Below are 26231 nucleotides of genomic sequence, written 5' to 3'. Positions count from 1 at the left end.
TGACCTAGGACGAGAGCGGGGGTACTCCGCACGGCTCATCTCCCCGCCAGCCAGCCCGGAGGTGGGATGTGAGGAGCAGACAGACAGGAGTGGTGTCTGCCACAGGCCTTCCCGTGGAGCAGAACCGTGAACGCCAGCAGGAGGCACCCTACTGCGCTCCAGGCAGGAGCAGAGCGAGCGTGGGAACGGGGGACGCACCCCTGAGCCCCAGCCCTGCAGGCCACCTCTCTGAGCCTCAGTCTCCACGCTCCGGCCATGGAGGTGGCTGCGGCCAGGCCCAGGCCCCTCTGCTGCCTTGGGGCCCTGGGAGACCAAAGACGCTCTCGGCAAAACCAGCCTCCTCGCGGCCCCTTTCTCTCATCTCCTCCCAGGCAGGCCGGCAGGTGAGCTGCCCCGGCCAGCCCGCCCCAGGGCACTGGGCCTCCCAGGACAGGAGAGGACAGGGGAGGCCGGCTCCTTCCCGTCCTGCCTGAATTTCTTTTTCCTTTCCTTATTTTATGGCTCAGGGCACCTGGGACCCGGGCACAGGGCAAGGCTCTCCGATCCGAGGCTGCGGGGGTTTCCACCTGGAACCTCCTGGCCAGGGCTGCCCCGTCCCCACGGACCCCTCTTCCCTGGAAGAGGACGGGAAAGGGCCAGGCGGAAGGGCAGCCTCTCCCCCACCACGTCACTGCTGACCCGACTGTAGCCGAGCCCCTGAACTAGCCCGGTCCCGGCACCACCGAACCCCTCTGGCTGCTGAGGGACCTTCAGCCGCCCGGGAGCCGCAGAGGAAGCCAGGGCCCAGCCGGGGAGCAGGCACGTCCACGTCCGCAAGAGGAGGCAGAGGGCGGGGTGGGAGTCCGGGGCCAGGAGGACCCGGGAGGGAGAGGGGGACCCGGGAGGGGGAGGGGGACCCGGGAGGGGGAGGGGCGTGGCTGGCTGAGGGGGATGCCCTGGCCACAGGCCGCCCGCGTGGTTGCGTCTCTACCTGTCACACCTGCCGGCCGGGCACACCTCGGGGCCCCGGGCAAGCAGGGCCTTTCCGACCGCAGGGTGAGCTTGGCGCCTCCGAGACGGCGTGTGTGCCAGGAACCCCCGAGCGACTATAGCTTCGCTCGGAAGCGTCTCCTGCTGTCCCTCCCAGCGGCCACCCCCACCCCCTGGAGCCCCGTCACCGTCCTCAGGGCCCAGGCCCCTGGGATCTTATCCTGCAGCCACTGCCTGCGCCCGTGGCCAGCACAGGCGGCTCCGACCGAGGCCTTGTGGCAGCTGCCCGGCCTCCCGGCCTCCCGGCCTCCTTGGCCCCCAGCCCTGCCTGGACTCTGCCTGGCCCGTCTCAGCCGAATGACCCCTCCTCCGGGAAGCCTGCGGGGTCAGCTCCCTGAGAGCTCGCCTCCCTCGCAGCCACCTCCGGCTCCAGCAGAAACAAGCATCGCGTTTACTGGCCGCGGCCACTCCCACGCGGGGTCAGCTCAGGGCCTCCTTGCTCCGTGGCGTCACCTGGAACGGTGACACTGCAAAGGCCGACAACCCGGACTGCAACGCAGCCCCACACGACGCGCCCTCCTGGCAGCCCAGCCGCGATGCCCCGATGCGAGGCCGCCAGCCTCTCGCCCCTGGGGGCCTGACGGATCCCCCCCTCGGGTCTTCTGGGAGGGGCTCACGGGGTCCCTGTCCCTCTCTCCCTTGGATGCGGTCGCCCTGCCCCCGTCACGGCCCACGAGGAGGCGGGACCCCCACCAGCGGCCTCCCCGAGAACAGCATCCCCTGGGATGCATCTGCCCCCCCCCCGCCCGGCCCCGGTAGGCTTGTTCCCACTTAGCACACAACTGGGCGGGGAGCTGGGAACATCTGCTCACTCCAGCCCCGAGCCCAGCTGCCTGCCCCCCGCAGAGCGGAAGCCGGGCCTCCTGCAGCTGGGCGGCCAGGGAAGCGGGGGACCGGCCCCCACTGGACACCCATTCCTGCCCGGGAGGTCGTTTTGGGGAGAGACGCAAGAAGATCAGCTCACCAGGGAGAGGACAGCCCGACCTGGAGGCCACATGCCCCCACCAGACAGACTTCACCTGGTGAGCCATGGAGGCGGAGGGGCAGGGCAGCCAGGCCCTGGGCACCAGCGCCAACCGGCTGCACGTGACTCCTCCTCCCTCCCCAGGGGACCGGGGCCGCCCTGCCCTGGAACACCGCCCCGGTCACACTGTCCCACTCGCATGCTGGCTGCCTGTGGGGGCCCCAGAGCGGAACAAGGTCGCCCATCCCTCAGTGGGGCCCTGGAGAGGAGGCTGGGGGGGGGGGGGATGGGGAGAGGAGGAAAGATGAAGGAGAGAGACCAGGGAGGAGGGAGGGGTGTGCACGTGTGTGTGTGTGTGTGTGTGTGCACGTGTGTGTGTGTGTGTGTGTGTGTGTGTGTGTTTGTGTGTACGTGCACGAGCGAGCATTAGAGACAGAGAGACAGGGAAACAGGAAAAAGAAAGAGATCACCCCAGAAACCAGCAGGAGACTTGGGGTGAGGGGCCTGTGGTCCCCCAGCAGCGAGGAGGCTGCAGGGGCGCCAGGAAGAGCGAGTGCAGCCGAGGAGCTGGCTGGACTGGAGGGAGGAAGCCACCCCTCCCTGGCTTCCCCACGGGCCCGGGAGGGGCAGCCGGGCCGGGCGCCGGGAGGGAGGTTTCCTGACCCTGCGTCCCGCTCCGCTCGTCTCTGACCACAGGCCACGGAGCCACGGGGAGACCCCACTGGCCTCCTCCCCAGCAGCCCCCCTCTTCCCTCCACGTCCAATCCGACAAGCCCAGAGACAACTCACCCTTGGGGACACGCTCCCTCCGCAGCATGGCGCCCCCATGGCCAGGCGGCCACGCCGGGCAGTCCCTACCGCCGCGGGGACAGGCCCTGCTGCCCGGCCGGCCTCAGCCTCGCCCGGGCTCCCCGACGGTTTGCAGAATCAGGCCGGCTACTGACCATGGCGTCGCTGGGCTGGGCCTCGACACAGGCTGAGATAACTAGACCCCCTCGTCCATGAATCACGGCTATAAACCGTTGGGCCGCCACCCAGGGCTCGGGGCTGGCCCAGCCTCAGCCGCTGACTCAACTCAGGGAGGATGCTCGGACCACGCACGGACGGCCCAGACCTCCGGGGCCCCGGCCATCGGGGCTGACTCTCGGGGTGCAGGGGCCGGGAGATAGGGGCTCAGGCCAAGGCCCCCCGTAGAGTAGTGCCAGCCCGAACCCCTCCTACCACGGCCCTCGCACTCCCCAAACCTGCCTCCTCCTGCCGGGGGCTCCCTGGATGGCCAAGGGCTGATTCTCTGCAGAACAACTGTGTCCCTTTCCCTCTCTCCCAACCGCCCGCATCCGTGACCCCGAAGACCCCGCTTCCAGTGGGTGCCAATGACCCCATCACCTTTACCGTTAGCGACTGAATTTTTTTTTTTAACGATTCAGGTTTTTTGAACTTAACGCTTCCTTTTTATTTACTTATTTATTTTAAATATATTTTTTATTGATTTCAGAGAGGAAGCGAGAGGGAGAGAGAGACAGGAACATCCATGATGAGAGAGAATCACGGACCAGCTGCCTCCTGCACGCCCCCCACTGGGGATCGAGCCTGCAACCCGGGCCTGTGCCCTGACCGGGAATCGAACCCAGGACCCTTCAGTCTGCAGGCCGGCGCTCTAGCCACTGAGCCACACTGGCTAGGGCTTGACTGACTATTGTTTTAAACCAACTCCTTCTGAGGTCGGCAGACCCCTCCTGGGAAGAACCAGCGAGCACGTTCTCCAGGCTTTGCAGTTTCCCTCAGGACTGCGCCACATGGGCTGTTGCCACGGCGATATGCAAATGAGTGGGCGTGGCCACGTGCCAATAAAACTTGATTCACAGAAGCAGGTGGCGGGCCAGGCTGCCAGGCTGCCAGGCTGCCAGGCGCGGCTCTAACTTAAATAACCCTTCACTCTCAGCCTGAGCAGCGACGTCGGAAAAGTCACAGGACGCAGTGCTGGCTTTTCCTTCTTTCAAATACGCATTAAAATAGACACGCAAGGCCGCGACCATGTTTCTAACGTGGTATGTTCGCGGGGCCGGCCCACACCAGCCCGGGAGCCCAGCTCAGCTCTCAGAACGTAGCCTGTTTCTGTTTGTTTCCGTTGATTTTTAGGGAGAGAGGAAGGGAGGAGGAGGGACAGAGCGAAACATCTGAGAGAGACACATGGATCGCCTGCCTCTGGCGTGGCTCCGGCCAGGGCCAGGCAGCCAGCCTGCAACTGAGCTGCGTGCCCGTGACCAGAATCGAACCCCGGACCCTTGGGCCTGCGGGCCGGTGCTCTATCCACGGAGCCAAACCAAACCAGCCGGGGCGGAGAATGGCGTAGCCTTTGAACCCCAGGGGCCCTGGTCCCCCAGCTGAGTTCTAGAATCTTCCAGACTGAGAACCGAATGGCCACCGCTCCCAGCTCTGCTCCTTGCCGCTGGGGAAGGCCAGACGCCCCCGGAGAGGGTGTCCCAGTCGCCGGGGAGGGGGACCCGACGGGACGGAAGGGAGCCCGCTGCCGCCGAGCATGGTGGGAACGGTCCGGAGGCCCACCGCCCGCCCGGCCGCTCACCTGGCTCTTCCCGCGGCGCCGGTAGCTCCGCCTCACCAGGCTCTTGTAGTTCTCGTTCTTCTTGGTCAGGTAGTAGTAGAGGACGCACTCCGCCACGGTCTGCGGGCGGAGAGAGAAGGCGCTGAGGGGTGCCCAGCGTGGGCGGGCTGAGCAGGCGGCCGGGAGCCGCGGGCCTGGGTTCGGATCCCGCCTCGTCCAGGCCCTGGCTGCGTGGCCGTGGCCGGGCTACCCGCCCTGTGTCAGTTTCCTCGCCTGTAAAATGGGGATGCTAATGACACACCCTCCCGTGCTGTCATGAGGATCAAGTAGGTGGGTGAGTGCCGGACAGCGTCCGCACACAGGCCACAGGCCGAGGTGTCATCTGTTCTACACGTCGTCACCGCTGCCGGGGACGGTGCCGGCAAGGCTGCCCTCCCGGCCCAGGACAGGCTGCCAGCGTCCCGGTGGGCAGATTCAGGCCCTCCTCCCCCGCCTCCCCGGGGTCTGCTGCCAGCGTCCCGGTGGGCAGATTCAGGCCCTCCTCCCCCGCCTCCCCGGGGTCTGCCTGGGGTCTCCCTTCTCTCACCCCAGCCTCCCTTTCCCTAAGACTTGGGCCTAAACAACCTTTTCCAAGCTTCGCGCGTACAGACTGACTCCCGCTCCCGCGCGACTCGCATCTCCTGGAGCGTTTACGTCTGCCCCCTGCCTTGGTCTTCCCACGGGGGCCTGGGTCCGAGCCCCACCCGCTCCCTGCCCAAAGGGGCCCCGTCGGAGGACGTCCTGGGAAACAGCGGAGGGCCCGGGCCGGGTGGCTCAGTGGGTCAGCGTGTCGTCCCGATATACCAAGGTTGCGGGTTCTACCCCAGGTCAGGGCACACGGGAATCAACCAGTGAGTGCATCAATAAGTGGGACAACGAATCCGTGTTTCTCTCTCCCTAAAACCAATCAATAAAAATTAACAGCCCTAACCGGCTTGGCTCAGTGGATAGAGCGTCAGCCTGCGGACTCAGGGTCCCAGGTTCGATTCCGGTCAAGGGCATGTACCTTGGTTGCGGGCACATACCCAGTAGGGAGTGTGCAGGAGGCAACTGATTGATGTTTCTCTCTCATCGATGTTTCTAACTCTATCCTTCTCCCTTCCTCTCTGTAAAAAATCAATAAGTTATATATTTTTTAGACATTAACAAACACAAAAAAATAAGGGTGGGGCGGCCGGTGTGGCTCAGTGGTTGAGCGTGGATGATAAACAAGAAGATCACAGCTTGATTCCCAGTCAGGGCACAGGCCCGGGTCTCGGGCTCCATCCCCAGTGTGGGGCGTGCAGGAGGCAGCCGGTCCATGGTGCTCTCTCATCATGGATGTTTCTCTCTCTCTCCCCCTCTCCCTTCCTCTCTGAAACCAATAAAAATATATTTGAAAGAAATAAAAAAGCAGCACACTTGATGTCCAGCGGGTGTGGCTCAGTGGGTGAGCGTCCACCCATGAACCAGGGGCCTCGGGGCTTCACTGTCGGGGACACCCAGAGGGAGCCGGAGTAGAGAGGGTGCCTGGGCCTGAAGTGGGGTTCGAGAGTCAGTGCCAGGGGTAGGTGTGTCCGAGGGGATGGGGACTCGCAGGCCACGTGCCTGGCTTGGCATCGGGTGTCAGCACACACGCAGTGAGTATCAGAGAGCCGGGAAGCCACTCCGTCCTGCCCCCGGGAGAACGCCACTCTGGCCCACAAAGCCTTACTCAGGACGCCCGGCGCCCAGAACCGGGGCCCAGGCGGCCAGGACGCTGGCGACCACGCACACATGAGGCGCTGGCTCCGGGCACCCAGCACTGGACTCCCCTGGGCTTTCCCGGCCCGAGCTCCGCCCCGTGGGCCCGGGAGGTGTGGGCGGGGCCTGTGGCTAAGCTCCCAGGAGGGAAGGAGGGAAGGACTGACAGACAGATAGGGCCGCAGAGCAAAGGGCTCTCGACAGAAGCCCCAGGATGGGGAGCGGGGGGAGGTCCTTCGCCCGGCCCAGCGGCCGCCCTGAGGAGTGGATGCCAGTGGGGTGCAGGGCGGGGCAGCCCCGCTGGCGTGACTCACCTTCCTCTCCAGGAACGAGGCGATCAGGCCGAAGTTCTTGGGGTGCTGCATGAACCTGCGGGGAGAGAGGGGTGAGCCTGAGTCCGGGCCGAGGGGGGCTCCCCGGCGGGGCAGCCGCCGAGCTCCCGGGAGCCTGCCATCTCCGTTGGCCCGGCGGGGCGGGCACCGCCCCACTCGGAGCAATTAACCCAGGGGGGTGTGGGAAGGGCGGCAGGCGGGCCAAGGACTGCGAGAGGGCGTTGCTGGGAGTGAGTCACTGGTTTTAGCGCCTTTGAAAATATATTTGTTTGTCCTGCTGGAGGCGGCTTCCAGGAAAAATGAGGACATAGCACGCGGCTCTTCGGTGGGGTTCCCGCCCCCCCCTTTTAAAATCTGCTTTTGTCTCTCTCTGCAGCCGGGCCTGGGAAGCCGGCCGCGCCCGGCCCACGGGCCTCCCCCAGCGAGGCCACGGGTCAGGGAGCACAGGCTCTGACTGCCCTCGGGGAGGCGGGCGAGAGGCAGGACGGCCAAGGAGGCGGCGAGAAGGGCCTGCAGCCAGAGGGGTGGCGGGAGCTGGCGCCCCACCAACTGGCTTCCTGGGAAGCCGGGGAATTACTGGGAAAGCGCGCAGCCAGGCCGAAACGTCAGGGCCACGGGAGCAGGCGGCCGGCCGGCGGGGGCGGGGATGTGGGTCAGGGCTGCCCGGGCCCCAGGGAGGCCGGGTGGAGCCACTGGCCCAGGCCCAGCCTTGGCCCGGCCGTCCCCACGCGGTGCCCCGGCCCCGCGGCCGCCCTGGGGGAGAGAAGAGGCTGCCTGAGAGGCCGGGGCCTGGATCCCAGGAGGGCGCCTGGGCCAGCGCCTGGCCCTCCAGATGGCTGGGCGGGAGGCCAGAGGGCCCCTCCCCGGCTCCCCGACCAGACACCGGAAAATCCGGAATGGCCTCTTCTCTCCTCCCGGAGGAAGCCAGGACTCGGTGGCCGGATTCCCCGCCTGGGATCCCGCCTCGGGCGGCTCGCAACGCTGGAGCGACCGAACGCCCTCCTTTTCCAGACAGACCAGCTCTGGCCCCTCCCTCTCCCGCCCCAGGACATTTCCTCCCCTCTCCCCCCAATCCTTTCTGCCGGGGTTTCTCCAGCAGAGCCGGCCCTAGGAGATCAGGAATGGAGTCTGGACATGGCCTAGGTCACCTGTCCACCTCCCCCCAATCCACACGTGTCCTTGGTCAACGATGACCTGGAACCGGCCGTGACTGGGAGCCTCGCGACAGCTTTAGAGCGAGGCACTGCTGCTCACCCAGTTTACAGATGGGGAAACTGAGGCTCAGAGACAGGGAGTGGCGGAGCCCTATGCCACCCGTGTGTGATTGTCAAAGGCCCTGAGCGCCCGCGACCAATCCCACTGAAAATGAGCCTCAACCAGGACCACAGTCCGGGAAAGACACGAGCCCCCAAACGGCCCCCACCGGTGCGTTAGCCGCGTGACCCAGAAGCACCTTTTTGGGGGGAAGACGGCGTAAACCCACAGAAACACCGACGACACGGGGGGATCTAGATGCCTAACGCACGGCAACGCTTACTAGTAGCCTCCGACTGCTCTACAGTCGCGTGCCTCCGACGGGGGACGGGGGACGGGGGACGGAGGACTTGACTCCAGGGTGGAGCGGGCGCCCCCGTGACCGCGAGGACCCAGCAGGAGCCACCGGGACCTGGGCCTTTCCGTCCCGGAGCTTAAACCCTAAACACGCCGCGGGAACTGCTCCCCACAGCGCTACTTCCTGAGGAGACCGTGGGATCCGTGGGACCCGGGACCCTCCTCCTGCTCTGTCAAGTCCTGGTGTCCATTCTGGCTGACCTGTCCGGCGCCCAACCCCCGACCTCCGACCCTGGGAAGGGCAGAGACTGCCCCAGGCCCGGCCCCACGTCTTAAAGGAACTGTCCTGCCCACAGGCCTTCCGCGCGGGTAGAGGTGGAGGCCAGTGGCTAGCTAGGCAGGGCCGTCTGTTCCAGCCATGCCTCAGTTCCCTCCCTCCTGCCTCTCGGAGACGCGAGAACACAAAGGGGGGCGGGGGGGGGAACCTGAAGACAAAAGGAGATGCAGTGACCAGGCTACAGTACAAGCCACGGTGACAGGCACTGCTGGGAACAGTGGAAGCCGGGAGAGCCACACAGAAGGGACCCGGCCCTGCCCAGCCGGCCGGCTCAGGGGCTGAGCCTCGACCCACGAACCAGTGGGGGGCGTGCGGGAGGCAGCCGATCGGCGATTCTCTCTCACCACCGACGGTTCTCTCTCTCCCTCCCTCCCGTCCTCCCTCTGAAGTCAGAAGGAACCGGCCCTGCCCACACCCTGACCTTGCACCTCTGGCCTCCGGCACTGAGATGACGCATTCCTGTTGCTCTAAGCGCCCAGTCTGTGGTCACTGTCCTGGCTGGGCCAGGGCGGGGCCCAGAGGCCCGCGGGCCCGGCCGCCGCCGCCCCCCACCCCCGCCCGGCGCCAGGCTCACTTCTCGCGGAAGGTCTCCTTCTCCTGCTCACTCCACATGTTCATGACCTGCCGGTCCTTGTACACCTTCATGGGGTCGTCCATGAGCCCGTTCATGTTGATGAACTTGATGCGCTGCTGGTCGGCGTCGTACAGCATGGGCGGGATCACGGCCAGCTGCCGCATCTGCTTCTCCAGGTTCTGCCGGGAGACGGAGGAGGGGCCCGGTCAGCGAGCGCACGACGCCGGGGACAGGACGGGGACGGGGGCCCAGGTGACGTGCGGGGAGACGGGGGAGGGGGGTGGATGCTCCAGGTGAGAGTGGGAAAATGTGAAAGAGAGAGAGAGAGAGAGAGAGAGAGAGAGAGAGAGAGAGAGAGAGAATGATGAGTGAAAAAATAACAGTAGCCCGTGCCGGGGGAGGGGGATTTAAAGGCAGCCCCAGCTCTGGCCAGTGTGGGTCAGTGGATAGAATGTCCACCTGCAGACTGATGGGTCCAGGGTTCGATTCCCAGTCGGGGCACAGGCCTGGGTTGTGGGCTTGATCCCCAGTAGGGGGCGTGCAGGAGGCAGCCGATCCATGATTCTCATCATGGATGTTTTTCTCTCTCTCCCTCTCCCTTCCTCTCTGAAATCAATAAAAGTATATTTAAAAAGAAAAAAGAAAGAAAATAGAAAAAGGCAGCCAGACAGGCCTGCGGTGGGCCCAGCTGTAAATTCGCTGCAGAGAGCAGCCGCCGCCCGTCCGCCAGGAGACGGGCCGTGAATCTTCCACGGGAAACGCAGGCGCCAGAAGCCACCGTGGGATGCTCGGGGCGGCTGGGCCACGTGAGCTCGGGACGTGGGCCTGGCCACTCAGGCTCAGAGGGCATGGGGGGTAGGGGGGCTGTGGACAGGGTCAGAACCACTTGCTGCCCAGCCCTGGCGTCCAGCTCCCCCTTCTCCCCCACCGCCCCCCGCGTGTCCACCTGGGATCAGGCCTGCACAGCCCATGCCTGGCGGGAGTCACCCATAATGCATTGGGGCGGCCACTCAGCTGGGCTCATGTCCCGGCCATTCATCACCCACGTCCAAAGGCAGGCGGAGACCCAGCCAGGCCACAGCCTCCATATCCGACCCTCCGCTCAGTGTTGGTGCGTGTGTGTCCTGTGTGTGTGTGTGTGTCCTGACCCAGCTGGGAGAAGGGACCCTGGTGCCCCGAGCCGCCCAGCTGCCCGAGGAGAACACTGGGGGCCACGGCCATGGTCACAGGCACTGGCAGGACCCCCCGCTCAGCCTATGGGGATGCCTCCCTCTCTCTCCCCGACGGGGCCTGCGCCCCCGGCTGACAGCTCCCCGAAGGACGGGGAGGTCTCCTCCTGCCCAGCCTCCAGGGAGCCTCAGGGGGGCCGCGCTGCTGCGGCGAGTCTGGACCCCCTGGCCGCTGGCCCTGCGCCCTGAGGATGCCAGTGCCAGGCCCTGGGGATGCGGACCAGCCCAGACGTCCCAGGCCCTGAGGCAGGCAGGGGACCCAGGCGGAAGGGGCGCCCTCCCCTGGCTTCCAGGGCAAACCCAGCCTGTCCGTGCCGCCATGGGACCTGCCCGTGGCCGCAGCATTGGGCAGGGACTGGGGCAGACACACGGGTGCGGCTGTGGGCACAGGCACCCTGAGTTCTGCTTTCTGTGGGCTGAACGGGGTTTGAACAGGCACGTATCGTGCAAAGTTCTACAACGAGGGCCCTTTCCGACGGGCAGAGAGGGAACCACCTGAGTAGGAACCACGTGGGGAGCTTGGTGAGAGCAGGCAGGGCTGCGAGGCCTGACAGGGGGTGCCCGCCCGGTGCACAGTGGGAGGCTGACCCAGGTCAGGGCCCCTGCCCTCTGGCTGCCAGTGGGACTTGGCTGACGGGCAGCACCGAGGAAGGCCGGGGCGGGGGGTGGGGGAGATCAAGGTGCTTAGAGCATCTTCCCGATTCCCCAAGGTCGCAGGTTCGGTCCCCGGTCAGGGCACACACAAGCAGCAGCCAATGAATGCGTCAGCACGTGCAACAACACATCCATGTTTCTCTCTCACTCCCCCAACTTCTCTAAAAACATCTAAGTAAATAAATTTAAAATTTACATCTTTTTTTCTTAAATCTTTAATAGTTATTTATTGATGAAAGTATTACTTATGTCTGCCTTTCTCCCCCCCTTAACCCCTTCTAGCCGCCCCCTCCGCCCCACCCCAGGCACTCACCACCCCAATCGTCTGCGTCCCTGGGTTGTGCACATACGCGTGCAAGTTCTTTGTTTGATCGCTTCCCTCCCTCCCCTCCCTGAGACTCCAGTCTGTTCCATGCTTCTATGTCTCTGGGTCTATTCTGTTCATTCGTTTATGTTGTTCATTAGATGCCACCTGGGGCAGGCGATGGCCACTCCCCAGGTCTGAGCTCCCACGCTGGCCCTGCCCTCACTTCGGTGACCCCCCTTGGATTTGCATCATCCAGGGTGAGTCAGAGTCAGGGCCGCGGACTCACCTCCTGCTCCGAGAGGCCGTCGATGATCTCGGACACCTCGTGCTCGCTCCGGGCGGCCGACATGGAGAGCCCGCTGCCGCGCTGGCCCACCCTGCTGGAAGCCAGAGGGACACACTCAGGACCGGCCGCACGGCAGCCCTGTGCAAGGCGGTGCCGCGGTTCAGACCGAGCCCACAACCTCCCCTGAGGCGGCCTGTGGGCAGCGGGGCGGGGCCAGGGCGCCCCCACCCACAGGGACAGCCCCAGGCCCAGGGGTCCAGGGCAGAGCAGGGGGCCCCCCGTCTGGTCCAGGTAGGCCTGAACCCCAACACTAGCAGGTGCTCGGCCCCTTCTCTCTCTGAGATGCGCTCGAAGAGGCCAACCACGCAGATCCACGTGCCCGTCCCGGCTCAGCCCCTGCAGACTGTGCCTCCGTTTCCCCCCCTGTAGCACAGGGTCCGTGTGGCACCAGCTCCCAGGGCCGGGAGGAGGCACCGGGAGACACTGCGAGTGTCCAACAGACAGTGAGGTCTGTCATCACTGTTCCTGGCCCATCACCTCACCTATGTCACTAAAGGGAACAGGACAACAGGGGCCGGAGCCACACCTCACCGAGCACCTACTGTGCGCTGGGCACTGCCCCACAGGCTCTCACTCCATCCTCACACAGGGCCACAGCAGACCAGCTGCTGCTCCTGGCTCCTACGCCAGGCGGTCCTCTCCCCTCTGATCCACCAGGGGTCTCACACTCAGCGCCCTCAGGGGCCGCGCAGACCACGCAGTGAACGGAGCTGGTGGGCCCCAGCCCAGGGCACGTGGGCAGAAGCAAAAGCGCTTGCTCGCAGGGACGCATGTGAGTCTCAAGTAAGTGTCAAGGCCCAGCGGGGTCCGAGTGACACATCCAAGGGCGGGCGGGGCCCCTGGGGCGGCCGGTGGGAGGCCCCGCTGTGCTCCCGCTTCGCACTGAGCTGCCCGGTTCACGCAGGCCGGGCGCCCACTGCCCAGGCTCGCGCGCGGGAGGCGGGAGGCGGGCGCCCGCTCACCTCTGCATGCGCTCCTGCAGCTCGCGCTGCTTGCGGATCTCCGGGAACTGCTTCTCGTAGTACTCGCGCACCTTGCTCTCCTTGGCCCGCCGCCGGGGGTTGTTCTCGATGCGCTCCACCTTCTTCTCCCAGGCCTCCATGAGCTGGTCATAGCGCTGGCAGAACTTCTGCTCCTGGGCACCGCGGGGGCAGGGGCACTGCTGAGGGCGCCCCTGCACCCCGCGCCGCCCACTCTGCACGGACGCACGGTCACACTGATGCACGTGCACACACACACACACACATACATATGCATGCACGCACACACATGCATTCAGTCACACACACACGCACGACCTCACACTGATGCATGCACACACAGCTGCACGTGCACACACACACACACACTGACACATGTGCGTGTACACACACACACATGCATTCACAGTCACACACATGCACGGCCTCACGCTGATGCACGCACACACAACTGCACGTGCACAAACACACACTGATGCATGTGCGCGCGCACACACATGCATGGCCTCACAGGCACACACACACAAAGAGACACACATGCACAGACACACAGATGCACACACAGGCACGGACACAGTCGCACAGACATACGCACGCAGGCACGGTCACGTGAGACCTGAGTACACCCGGCCCCTGAAGTAAACCACAGGCTTCCCCAGGGCGCGTGGTTCCCGGTCACCTCCCCCTCCCCCGCCCCGGGGCCCGGCCGCCCTGCCTGGCCTCCCCCTAGAAAGGCCTGGTCCCCTAGGGAGGCCACCAGCCGCATGAGGCTGTTCCGTTCAAGTCGCATACATTTCAGTGACAGTCAAAGCTCAGTCCCTGGCCCCCCAGCCACATGCCCAGCGCTCGCAGCCTCCCGAGGCCGGGCCCGTCCGCAGCGGGCGGCGCACAGAGCCGCGTTCATCATCACAGGAAGTTGCGCCAGACGCTGTGGCTCCCGGTGTCCCCCCGGCCCCCCGGGAAGCATGACCCCCTCTCTGAACAGATCCCCGCCCCAGGCCCAGGGTGGGTATGAGGACCCGAGCTCCAACCATCCGAGACAAGGGAGTCCCCGACCGTGTCCAACCGCAGGGCCACCTGCTCTATGTCCTCGGAGGAAAGACCCCCACCCGCCCAGGACGGCGCTGCCCGGCTTCCCAGTCTCCAAGGTGACCTGCCGGCAGCAGGCGGGGAGCGTCTGTCGCCCGGGAGACCCCGGCCCCCCCACCTAACGGCTGCGGGAACAGATGGCGCAGCCCGGAGCCTCGCTTCAACGCCTCTCCGCATGTCAGCACCATCAGGAACCCCTCGTGCCCAGCCCTAGCCCCTTTGGCTCAGTGGATAGAGCATTTGCCTGCGGACTGAAGGGTCCCGGATTCGATTCCGGGCAAGGTCATGTCAACCACGCCCCCACTCCTGCCCTGCACTTCAGGCCTGCCCCCTACACTCCGTCCTGTGTGATCCCGGCCACTCCTGCCCCAGGGCCTTTGCACGTGCTGTGCCCTCTGCCTGACACTCCAACCTCCAGATCGTCACCGTCATTCCCACCTCAGCACTAAGGTCACCTCTCCTCACCCCTCTGCACAGCAGTGTGTCTCCTACACTCAGCACCGCGCCAGGCCACAGCGGGCACTCGGTGGCTACTTCACTCAATGAGTAAGACAGGACTCGCAGTTTCACAACCGCCGTCCACCCTGCCCAGGCCCCTCTGGACACCATCTTGAGAAAGGAAAGGGTGGGAAGCCCATTGCTTTGTGCTCCACGGGGCCCTGGGGTCCCTAATGCAGCCCACCCAGCATCCCAGTCGCCCAATCTCTGGGCCAGAAGTGTCTCCTCTCTCTGAGGGCCCAGCTGAGGTCTGGGACCAGGGTAGGTGAGTCCAGAAACTGGCTCAGAGGGGCCCACGCCCTCCAGAGGTCCAATCAGGGCTTCGGGGAGATGGTCTGAGAGAGGGGAGCTCTCTCCGGGGCTCTGGAAGCCTCGAACCTGCTGCGGGAATTCAGGTCCCACCGGGAAACCAGTTTGTCAATGAATTAACATACAGCGTTGGGCAAAAACGGCTGCATAGAAATGAAGGTGAAACCTGATCGAGCCACTCCTGAGCTCCACCCAGGCGGCTTTCTCGGCCTCACCAACCCCTTCCCTCTGCCCCATCTGAACCAGCTCTTCCTCCCTGCGGCGCTGAAAGGACACTAACGGGTAACGCCCCCCCATCACTGGGCCCTAACTTCCCTGAAAACCACAGCTGCACATGTCCCCGCCCACGTGCCCTCCAGGCAGGACTCGGAGCTGCCTCCCGGGCCAACCTCCAACCTCGGGCCAACCTCCAACCTCCAACCTCGTTTCTAAGGGTGCTTCCTGCAATCCCCATCCTCCAACTCTTACCACAAACCAGACCCGGGGCAGCCACGCCCCCAGCCCCACGGCTGTCGCTGTCCTAGAGGCTTTTCTTTGCAGCCTGGACACGTGGTAACCAGACGGCCACAGCGGGCAGGGTCCCAATGGGCGTGGCCTGACGGGGCCTGGACTGTCCCCCACAGGGGCCGGGACGGGATGGGGTGGGGGTGCGGGGTGACTTACCCATTGTTTCCGGGCGTGGTTCCTCCTCTTGAAGTACAAGATCAACTTTTTCCGCATCGCCTGGTTTCTAGGCGGGAGGAGGACAGCGAGGGGCGGTTGGTCAGCGGGCTCAGGTCTCCCGGCTCCTGAAGGGGCCCCGCTGGCCCCGAGGCGCCCGTGCCCGAACTCGGTGAGACGAGACCCATTGCCCTCAGCGAGCCCCACCTGCCAAGTCCTCGTCCTCTCCCCCAATCCTGAAGGGCCCCCCACAATTGGGGTGAGTGTGGGCAGCAGAAAAGGGGGACTTAAAGGGGAGCAAAGCGTTGGTGGCTTCCTGACTCCCCTGGAGCTGCCACCACGCCCACACGCACGCAGCTCCCCTCTGCCCGTGGCCCACGCCGGCCGTGGACAAGTGGCCACGGAGACACACCCACAGCCCAGACCAGGAACACGGCCTGGAGCGCCCACGCCTGAGACCCCACTCCTGCACTCAGGCGGGCGGGCGCCTCCCTCGGCTCTTTGGGGCTCTTCCCCAAATCCGCAAGCCCGGGCTCCTCCCGGAAACATCAGACAAACGCCCACTGAGGGACATTCTACACGCCCCTGCCAGCCCTCCTTGCACAGTGCCCGCCCCCAGAGAACCACAGGGAGAGCCACGGAAGGCGGAGGGACCGGCACCGGCTGCGGACTGACTGAGGGCCAAGGCAGAGCGGGAGGTGGGAGCCTGGGTCCGACCTTGGGCCAGAAAATGGACATGTGCAGGGAAACACAGACAGCCTGGCTGAGCCAACAGCGTGGGCCCACACACGTGGGTGTCCGCACAGCGGTGGGGGAGATCCGGGACATTCTCAGAGCCGTGTTTGCAAGGCTGCTGTGAGGTTCGCTCTTAGGAGACGAGGAAACGAAGACTCTGGACGTTTGAGGAGACTCTGGCCAGGCCCTGGACAGTTCTGGGAAAGGAAAGTTTGGGGCAATCCAGGGAGGCTGCCTGGAGGAGGAGAGGTTTGAGCTGGGGTTTGGGGAAAGCAGAGGTTCCAGGCTGGGAAGGAGTGACGGTGAATGTGGGGGGGTGAGGAGGGGCGTCCCTGGGGAGCCAGACCCAGAGCTGGGGGGGAAGAGTCAGATGGAGACGCCAGGGCAGGACCGTGGGAAGAGCCCGTCAGATCGGGCGCTGGATGGTCCAAAGCCTTTTCCCCCGTGAAAGAGATGCTCCAAGGAGACCGGCTACTGACGGGCAGAGGGAGGGGACTCAACTAGGTCACTGGGCCAGAGGGGGCAGGGCCCGGACTGGAGGCCCCGGAGAGAAAACAAGGGAGGGGGGTGCGCAGATGGAGCTGGCCTGGGAGCTGGGCTGTGCAACCCTGGGGAGGTTCCTGAACCTCTCTGAACCTCCAGACAAGAACACAAAGACCTGTGAACAGTCACCGGGTCCCCGGCGACCTTTCCATCCGCACAGCCCTGGGCTGTCCATCAGTGGACCCCCCCAGAGGAGGCAGGAGGGGGAGGAAATCGGGCTGCGGGGCCAGAAAAGCGGGGAGCCTACAGCACACGGGAAGCACACACAGGACCCTAGGGAAGAGGGGACAGAGGGACAGGCCGTGCCCGGGCTCGGCCACCAGGCGCGGGTGCAGCAGGGGAGGCCACGGCAGGACGCAGGGCGGCAGCGGTCGCTGTCCCCGTGGGTCAGTCCCACCGAATCGCAGGTGTGTGTGTGTTTTTAAATATATATCCTCATTGATTTCAGACAGGAAGCAAGAGCGAGGGAGAGAGAAACATCCGTGATGAGAGAGTCATGGACTGGCTGCCTCCTGCACGCCCCACACTGGGGATCAAGCCCACAACACAGCCATGTGCCCTGGCCGGGAATCGAACCCTGACCTCCTGGTTCATAGGTTCACGCTCAACCACTGAGCCGCACCGGCCGGGCTCGCATGTGGTTTCCACGACACCAGCACGTGCAGCCAAGAGCCCTCCGGGCAGACGTGCAGAGGGAACCCCTCCCTCAGCAGAGCACCCACCTACTCTGCTCGGGGTTGTCGCCAGCCCCGCCCCCTGCTCCCCCAACGGCCGGAGGGGTCTGGCAGGTCCCCACCCTGGGGCCCAGGCAGCCACCCCCCCACCCCACCCCTCCCCCGTGCGTCCGAGGCAGCAGGTGGCGGAGGGAGAGCAGCGGAGGGGGGTCCAGGTGACCTGCAGGCCCAGAAACCGCCCGCGCGGCAGGAACTCAGGCGTGAAATTAACTTCAGCTCCCGGCCCAGCACGCAGACGGCGAGAAATTAAAGTGACAGCGAAGGTCCTCGGGGAGGGATCGCCTCCCACCTGGGGGCACTTAGAGCAGCAGGAGGGCGGGGCCTGGGAGGAGGCGGGGGAGGGGGGCCGGGGGCACAAGGGGGTCAAGGGCGCGAGGGGGAGCCCGGTGAGGCCCTGCATCCCCCCCGCCGGGTCCTCTGCCCTATCAAGCTGTCGCCACCTGGCAGCGAGTCATTCCTGCCTGCACCGCCCAGCACCAGGCCTCGCTCCCGGCGGCCTCCCCGGGCTCAGAGCGGGCCCGGCACCCGGCAGGTGCTCCAGACACTTTGTGGGAAGAAGGGCGGACAAGCAGCAGCCCTGGGCGTCTGCACAGTCAGAAGGACAGCCCTGGCCGGCCGCCCAGGGGTTAGAGCATCCGCCTGAGGCCTGAACGGTGGTGGGTTCGATTCTGGTCCAGGGCATGAACCTCGGTTGCAGCCTGGATCGGCCTTGGTTAGGGTGTGTGTGGGAGGGAGGCAACCAATCGATTTGTCTCTCTCACATCGATGTTTCTCTCTGTGTGTCTGTTTCCCTCCCTCGCATTATCTCTAAAAATCAGTGGAAAAATATCCTCACTCAGGTAAGGATTTAAGAAAAAAAAAAAGTAAGGACAGAAATCCCAGAACGCTTCCCACGCGCCTGACACGGAGCTCCGCGCCTCAGGGACAGTGCCTCCCTGAGCCCTCAGCAGCCCTAGGAGGCAGGCGCTGTGTCATCCCCATTTCACAGACGGGCAAACCGAGGCACTGAGAGGAGGCGAGTGGCCACAAGGGCCGGATGTTTGTGGACCTAAACCTGTCTCTGCACCTCAGCTGCCATCTCAGGACACAGCCTCGCCGTCTACCCCCACCGCCGCCCAGACCTCCCACCTTGGCGTCCACGGGACCCCCTGTCCCTGACCCCCCAGTGGCTGCAGTGGCCTCCAACGAGGTCTCCCAACCCCAGTGCCTTCTGCCCTGCAGCCCCAGCACGAGCCTTTAAACACAAAAACCCACGTGTGTCACTTCCCAGAATAAGCCCATCCCTGGCCTCCCTCCGCGCAGATAACGAGACCCAAGCTCCTACCAGTCCCGGCACCTCCCTCCCCTTCACCCACCCCCTTGGCCCTCGCCGGCTGTTTGTGATCCCGCCAGCTCACCGGCCCCAGGGCCTCTGCACTGCCAGCTGCCACTCTGCGTCCAAGAGTTCACCTAACCCTCAGGTCCTGCCCTGCCCTGATCCCCTGGCTCAAGTCACCCCTCCCTTTTCCTGCCATCACGGTATTTGCCATCGCGACAGCGCTTTCTAAAGTGAATGGCTGCACGGATGTAACGGTGAACACGCTGACATTTAAAACACGGGAGAAGCCATCATTTTCGTGGAAAACTGTTGCTAAAAAATTTAAGTTCTAAGGACATCTACGCTGAACTTACGGGTACGCCTTTCGAACATAAAGTTGGCCGCATACTTGTTATGTGAGAAGTTTAAACTCCTCATCTCTGTGCTTTAAACTTAAGCTCGGTCACCTGTGACTTAGGACAGCTTCCCGAGGCGGCCGCACGCGTTGTCACCATGTCCTCAGTGGACCGGAACGACCCGGATGCAATTGGGGGGGGGGGGTGAGGATGGGGCGCCGGCCTCAGGAAGCCCACCGTTCTATTCGACTTAAACAGAGCAGGCATTCGCCAAATGCATACCCCACGGGCACCGGCAACAGTGCGGAGGAGGCCAGCGGAAGGGGAGGCGGGGCAGGCGGAGGTGGGCAAAGGAGGGGGAGGGGGGACGACGGCAATCATGTCAACATTAACCATTTTCAATTAAAAAAAAAAAAAGATTTAAGCCTGGCTGGTGTGGCTCAGTGGTTGAGTGTTGACCTATGAACCAGGAGGTCACGGTTCAATTCCCGGTCAGGGCGTGTGCCCGGGTTGCAGGCTCCATCCCCAGTGGGGGGCGTGCAGGAGGCAGCTGGGCGATGATTCTCCCTCATCGTTGATGTTTCTGTCTCTCTATCCCTCTCCCTTCCTCTCTCTGAAATGAATAAGAATGTTTTAGAATGATAATAAGTAAATATTTTTAAAGACGGATGCAGCGGCATCGGTGTCTTACTCGCTAACATTGCTGTGTGGGCCCCTTTTGCTTTCGGCGTGGGGGTTTCTGCGGTGGCTTCTATCGCCCGAAAACATCCACGTTACTCAGTGAGCGATGGCCGGCTTTCAGCGGTACATCGCGGGGAACATCTCAGCCCGGTGCTCGAGCGCCAGAACCCAGCCAGCGGGGACCACGCTCCAGCGCGGGGGTCCGAGCGTGCAGCCCTACGGTGGCCGTGACCACAGCGCCTTTTACTCGCGGATGTTCTCTTGTCTCTTTAACTCAGTCTGTCTCCACTGGCAGATGCAACAATTGAGGAGGGCACAGGGTCTCCGTTCTGTTCAGAGTCCAATCCCCAGGGCCCAGGCCAGGCCTTGGCACAGGAGAGGTGCTTGATAACTGTGTGAATGACTGAATGAATGAATGAATGAATGAATGAATGAATGAGTGAATGAGTGACAGTTCCCAGCAGCCCCCCTCAGATGGGCATGCCCACCGGATTCCCGCTGTGACAGGCCCGGAGAGGACACTCGCACCCCATCACCTTCCGTCTGGGGTCCCCGCCCCCAGCCATGGCCACAGGGCCATGCGGGTCCCGGGTGACAACACGTGGTGATGCTCCCGTTCACACGTCCCGAGAACAAGCCGGCCCCGCCGCAGCCACGCCGCCAGCGCCTCGCTCCCACACGGAGACACTGAGCCACCAGCGCCCAGGACCGGCCCGGCGCCCCCAGGAGCCAGCTGAGCCCGCCAAGCGCGTGGGTGGCACCTGGCTGAGGCTGCTTGGCCCCTCGCATCCCCCGACGACAGGCCCCCTTGTGGGGACCCATCACTGAGCACCTGCAAAGCCTGGGGCCGAGACGGTGCTCCCACTGCCCGCGCCCCAGATGCACCCACCGTGCCGACCGCAGGACACGCCCACATACGCTCGGACCAGAACCAGAGCCCAAACCGCGGGGCCCTGCTCGCCCCGGGGCCGCCCCATCCTGCTGAGCCCGCTCTCCTGCGCCCCGCGGGGCCCTCCTGCTCGCACGGGGCGGGGCTATGCACGCAGCGCACAGCGTCCTCGCCCGCCCTCCCCGACCTGAGATCAATGTCCCTCTCCCCACCCCAGGCTGCTCGCACCCCATCCAGGTCCTGCCTGGCCCCCAATTCTGGCCCAAACCGCCCCCTTCTGCCCCTCCTCCTGCGCCCGGCCCTGGCTGGCAGCCCCGATGGGACCGAGAGCCCATGTCCCACCCACACCTGTGTGCCCGGCCCCATGCGACGGCGTACTCACATTTTGATGTTCTCATGGTACTGCCGGGTGTCAGAGGGCTGGTTGTACAGCGGCTGCGGAGGAAGGGAGAGGAGGCTCGTCAGGGCCGGCCAGGCGGCGGCCCCACCACAGTGCCCGCAGCCAGCGCTCCCGGCCCGGCCCAGCGCCCGAGGCCCCGACACCTGGGAGCCGTCAGTCCGCTGGTGTGAGAACCGGCCTCCGGCAGGCGTGACAGGGAACACGGGGACCCAGCCTGCGGCGCCAGCAGGAACAGACTGTGACCCTCGGGGCACAGCGGTGGCACCATGACTTCCTGCCAAGGCACCGCGGCTACTCTGCGGGCACCGGGCTGTGCTGGCCTGAGCACCAGGGACAGGCACACCCGTCCCGGGGAGCCAGGATCGGCAATGACCTCCAACCGGGAAAACTGCCCAACTTCTCAGCATCCGAACCACAGAGAGCGCCACGTCATCCCCCCACGGACGGGGACAAGCCTGCCACGCCAGGCACTGGCGAGAGTGCGGGGCCAGGGAGGCTGGCGCACGCCTCACGCACTTGTACCCGGGTAACAGGCTTCAGAGAGCGGTGAAGAAGCCTGTGTTACAGACTGAACGTGGGCCCGGTCAGTGTTGCTCAGTGGTTGAGCGTCGACCTATGAACCAGGAGGTCAGGGTTCGATCCCTGGTCAGGGCACAGGCCCAGGTTGCAGGCTCCATCCCCAGTGTGGGGCGTGCAGGAGGCAGCCGATCAGTGATTCTCTCTCATCATTGATGTTTCTATCTCCCTTTCCCTCTCCTTTCCTCTCTGAAAGCAATAAAAATGTATAGTAAAAAAAAAAAAAATGTCTGCCCTGTGGCCCCTGCTCCTCCTGCTGGGGCCCTGTGCACCCCCGGACCCTGGGATGTGGTGTCAGATGCCAGGACAGCACTCCTCCTCCCAACGCCTGTTAGCAAGCTAAACGCCCGCCTCGTCAGAGGCTAAGATGAGGGCGTGTTTGCACCGGAGTACTATACAGCACTGAAAAAGGAACGGCCGGGCCCACGAGCAGCAATGAGTGCGCACAAGGGAAGAAGCAAGTGGCTGCAGGGTGTGCGACGGGTCCGGAGTTCGGCGAGATGCTGGACAGCCTCTCCAGACGGCAGCACCACCGCTGGGAACTTGGGGCATGGCCTGGGGGCACAGCCTGGTCCGGCACACCCGGGCTGTGTCTCTGGGCGAGTCACTTACGCCATCTGGGCCCCTGATTTTCGTCTACAAACAGGGCTGGACTCGCAGGGCTGTGGTGAAGATGCCAGGAGGCAGTACCTGGGCGTTCTCAGCCCAGCGCTTGGCAGAAATGCCCACGTATCCGTGTCCTTGTCACCATTAGGGGCAGCGACCGGATCACGGCAGCCATTCTCCCTGCCGCCCTGGGTCCGACCACACCCTGGCTTTGGCCAACGGGACAGAGTGAACTTCATGAAACCAGAGGCTTGGAAGTGTGTGTCTGCATTTCTGCTTCCTCTCTAGGTCCATGTCAGCCGAGCCTGCCCACTGCCCAGCTGACCACACACGTGAGCGAGCTGGGCCCGTATCCACAGAAACACTCAGCTGACTTCTATCCTCACGGCAAACAGCTGGCAGGGGTTGTCTCGAGCCACTGCGTTGTGGGCTGTTTTGTTACACGGCAGCAGCTAACGAGCTCGGTTCTCGTCCCATTTTACAGGGGGTTTAAAGCACTTGCCCACAGCTGGTGGGAGATGAACTAACACTAGAATCCCATCCCCCCCCCGCCCCCGCTCTCTGCCTGTACCCCCGTGTCCATCTGTGTCTCTGTGTCCCCTCCCCCCTCCCCCCCGTCTCTCTCATGGGCCCCACAGGCAGCAGGAACCGCAGGGCAGCCATGGGTGACTGTGGTAGAAGAACCAGGTACAGAGAGTGAGGACCCGCAGGACGGGATGGACAAGACCCAGAGTCCTGAGGCCTCGGGCAGGGCCCGGGGTGAGGGAAGAGGGCGCACCAGGCTCTGCCCTGGAACGTCTCCCTGGAGACGGAGCGCACACGCCTCCTGACACCCACAGACCTGATGACTGGCTGATGGGACCACCCACAGCAGCACAGCACAGGCCCCCCTGCAGGAGGCTGCACCGGCCGGCAGGGCCTCATCCGCCCAGAGACGGGTCCCAGGACAGTGGCCACCAGGCGGCCCCGGCCCCCACCAGGCAGCCCCGGCCCCCACCAGGCGACCTCGGCCCCCACCAGGCGACCTCGGCCCCCACCGCCACAGCAACCGCGGGGCTCGGCTTGCCCTGCCTCTCCCTCCCTCACGGGTTTCCCCTCTGCTGGGGCCACACCTGGAGGGGACTCCCTCCCACAGACTCCGGAGCCAGGCTGGGCCCGGGCCTGGGTCTCCCCTCTGCATGCCTCCATTTCCTCGTCTAAAAATGGGGGCACAGCCCACCAAGCGGAGGGCAGGGGAGAGGGCGAGGGGAGGGTGTCTGATGGGGGGCGGGTCTGATGGGGGAGGCATGTCTGATGGGGGAGCGTGTCTGATGGGGGAGGCATGTCTGACGGGGTAGGGTGTCTGATGGGGGAGGGTGTCTGATGGGGGGCAGGTCTGATGGGGGAGGCATGTCTGATGGGGGAGCGTGTCTGATGGGGGAGGCATGTCTGACGGGGTAGGGTGTCTGATGGGGGACGGTGTCTGATGGGGGAGGGTGTCCGACGGGGGAGGGGTGTCTGATGGGGGAGGGTGTCCGACGGGGGAGGGTGTCCGAAGGGGGAGGCGTGTCTGACGGGGGAGGCGTGTCTGATGGCGACACCGATGTTGCAGCTCTGGGCAGAAGCGGGAGGCACGCCGTTATGACTCAGAAGGAAGAACCGGGCTGGGGACCAGGCGGGGGTCCCCCTTCGGGCCAACTCCACCCAGCGGGGTGGGGGGCCAGAGAGCCCGCCGGCCCAGGTGGAGGAGCTGCGGGGGAATGAGGTGTCAGCCCTGGCCTTCACCCTGTGGGGACACCATGGGCTTAAAATAGCTCCTCCAACAGGAAGGAAACCGATGACTCAAAGCAGCGGGGCCAGCACTACCTGCGTGCAGCCTCCCGCCGCCCCTGCTTCAGCCAGGCCTCCCTCCCAGCGCTGCCTGCGTGCAACCTCCCGCCGCCCCTGCTCCAGCCAGGCCTCCCTCCCGGGGCTGGGGGCGCTGGGCGGGGTTCCCGCCACGTGCTCATCCTCCTGGGCCCAGACACCCCTCACTGAGCGCCCCCGCTGCAGCCGGGTGACACTGCAGGGAACCGATTCCCAGCGCTGTGGCCCGTGACCCCTGACCTCCCGGCCCCGCCTCCTGGGAGGCACGGAGTGGCCCCTGCAGAGGGTGCCCTCTGACCTGCCTCCCCCGGAGGGCACCGCCGGGCCTTGCCGTGACCAGCAGAGGCGGGGCCTGTCACAGCTACTTGGCCACACCCCCACGGGCTCAGCACACATCTCCTGCTGTGTGACCCCGGGCACGGCGCCGCCCTCTCTGTGCCTCATCTAGAAAAGGAGCGGGGCCACTTCCACGGGGTCCGACACACGGCGTGTGCCCGTCCACGGGAGTCTCCTCCACGGGCTCACTGAGGCCACCAAGCCACAGCCTGCCACGTCAGCGGGAAGCGGTCAGAGGCTCCAGGGACAGCCACGCGGCCACCTGACACCCCGCCCGCAGCGCCCAACACCACTAGCCTCGAGGGGCCTCTGCTCCGGGACCCCCAAGCAGGGGTGACCCCACCCAGACCCTGAGCCCAGCGACTCCTGTCCGGTCCCGGGCCGTTGCCTGCGTCCCCCCCGCCCTGGCGTCCTTGGGCCCCAGACACGGTGCCCTCCGTTCACACCCCCACTCAGGAGGCCCGGGACTAAGTAGGTCAGGCCCGCTCTCATCCCGCCGTCCTGTTGTAAGAAGGGGAAACTGAGGCAAGAGGCAGCTGACTGGTGGGGCTAGAAAATGGAGCGGCAACTCTGGACAACAGTCTGGCAGTTCCTCGAGGGGATACGCGTAGAATTACCGGGTTCCAGTCATTCCTGTCCTGGGGAGACACCCACAAGGAACGAAAGCACACGTCCACATGGAAACGTGTGTGTTAACGTTCGCGGCCCCTGTATTTATAATGGCCAAAAGCAGAGGCCTCCTGATCCCGCCGATGGATGAAAGCTACACTACACGTGGTCCTTCGGCCGGTGGAATACTACGCAGCCCTGAACAGGAGGGAAGCCCTGAGACCTGCTCCCGTGGGGTGACGCTCAGTGTCACAGGATGCGGAGTGGGCGGAGCCGGACACGAAAGGCCACCTGGTGTGCCAGTCCGTGGATATGCGAGTCCAGAACAGATACACCCACAGGGACAGAAAGTGTGTGTGGTTGGGGGGCGGGAGGGGAGAGACGAGGCGGTTAGGCCATGCCAGCTGAGGGTAGAGAGTTCTTTCGGAGATGCTGAAATCCTCAGCGCGATGGCGGAGACGGCCGCGCGCATCTGTGAACGTGGTCAGCAATCGCTGAATTGCTCGCTTTAAATGGGTGAATTGTACAGTGTGTGAGTCACATCTTCATAAAGCTACTAACAAAAACGAAGTCAGAGCTGCTAGAGACATCCCAGGGAGCGGAACACGCCCCGGGCGGGTCCCCGGAGGGGCCCTGGGCCCTGCCCCGGAGCCGGGAGAGCCCCACCGCCACCCGTGTGCGTCTGCCCTGAGAGAAGGGGGAGGGGAAGGAGCCACAAAAGGCCAGGTGTTCTCCGGTGGCCCGAGGAACGACCCCCGGTTGGGGGGCAGCTGTCACCGCAGGACCAGCGCCGGGGCAAACCGCTGAGGGGCCACTCCGCGCCCCCCTCCTCCGTGTTCACCCTGCGGAGCTGAGCGCTCACCGGGGCCCGGGCCTGGCTCCCACACCACAAGCCTTTAACCTCATGGAGACCCCGACTCCCCACCCACAGCGAGAGAGCCCCGGCCTTCCCCACGGCCACGCAGAAAGCACGGGTGGAGCTCAGGTTAAAACCAGGCTCCAGCCCCGCCGGCGGGGCTCGGGGGTTGAGCGTCAACCTGTGAACCAGGAGGTCCCAGTTCGGTTCCCGGTCAGGGCACGTGCCCGGTTGCAGGCTCCATCCCCAGTGGGGGGCGTGCAGGGGGCAGCCGGTCCATGATCCTCTCTCATCATGGATGTTTCTCTCTCTCTCCCTCTCCCTTCCTCTCTGACATCAGTAAAAACATATATTTTTTAAAAATAGCTCATCCCCTCTATCCCGCAGGGGCACAGGTGCTACCATTGTTCCCATTTCACAGACGAGGAGAGTGAGGCGCAGAGCAGGGAAGAGCCCGGCTCAGGGTCACACCGAGCCAAGGCGGCAGGTCTCGGGCTCGAACTCAGATCCCGCGGCCTCGAGCGCAGGCTTCCCACGCGGGCTGGGCTCCCATGGGTCCATCTTCCTGTACCCTGAGCGGCAGGC

The 26231-nt window shown here is 64.7% G+C and overlaps 1 protein-coding gene across 16 annotated transcripts in view; it reads right to left on the bottom strand.

The window, feature by feature from the left end:
* NCOR2 (nuclear receptor corepressor 2) overlaps positions 1–26231 on the bottom strand; it is a 136574-nt gene that overhangs the window by 54908 nt on the left and 55435 nt on the right. For 15 of the 16 annotated variants that reach the window (XM_036307327.1, XM_036307326.1, XM_036307337.1 and 12 more), the window contains 7 exons: positions 20801–20853; positions 15187–15253; positions 12610–12782; positions 11588–11681; positions 9112–9290; positions 6632–6686; positions 4578–4676 (listed from right to left, as the gene is read on the bottom strand). In XM_036307327.1, the coding sequence (XP_036163220.1) occupies positions 4578–4676; positions 6632–6686; positions 9112–9290; positions 11588–11681; positions 12610–12782; positions 15187–15253; positions 20801–20853 (720 nt within the window). Of the gene's footprint in view, positions 1–2782; positions 2937–4577; positions 4677–6631; positions 6687–9111; positions 9291–11587; positions 11682–12609; positions 12783–15186; positions 15254–20800; positions 20854–26231 lie in introns of those variants that run through there. The other variant, XM_036307341.1, reaches the window with a different exon arrangement.

The sequence above is a fragment of the Myotis myotis genome, unplaced genomic scaffold, assembly GCF_014108235.1.
Source record: "Myotis myotis isolate mMyoMyo1 unplaced genomic scaffold, mMyoMyo1.p scaffold_m19_p_47, whole genome shotgun sequence".
Taxonomy (NCBI): Eukaryota; Metazoa; Chordata; class Mammalia; order Chiroptera; family Vespertilionidae; genus Myotis; species Myotis myotis.
This window is presented reverse-complemented; position numbering and strand designations above follow the sequence as displayed.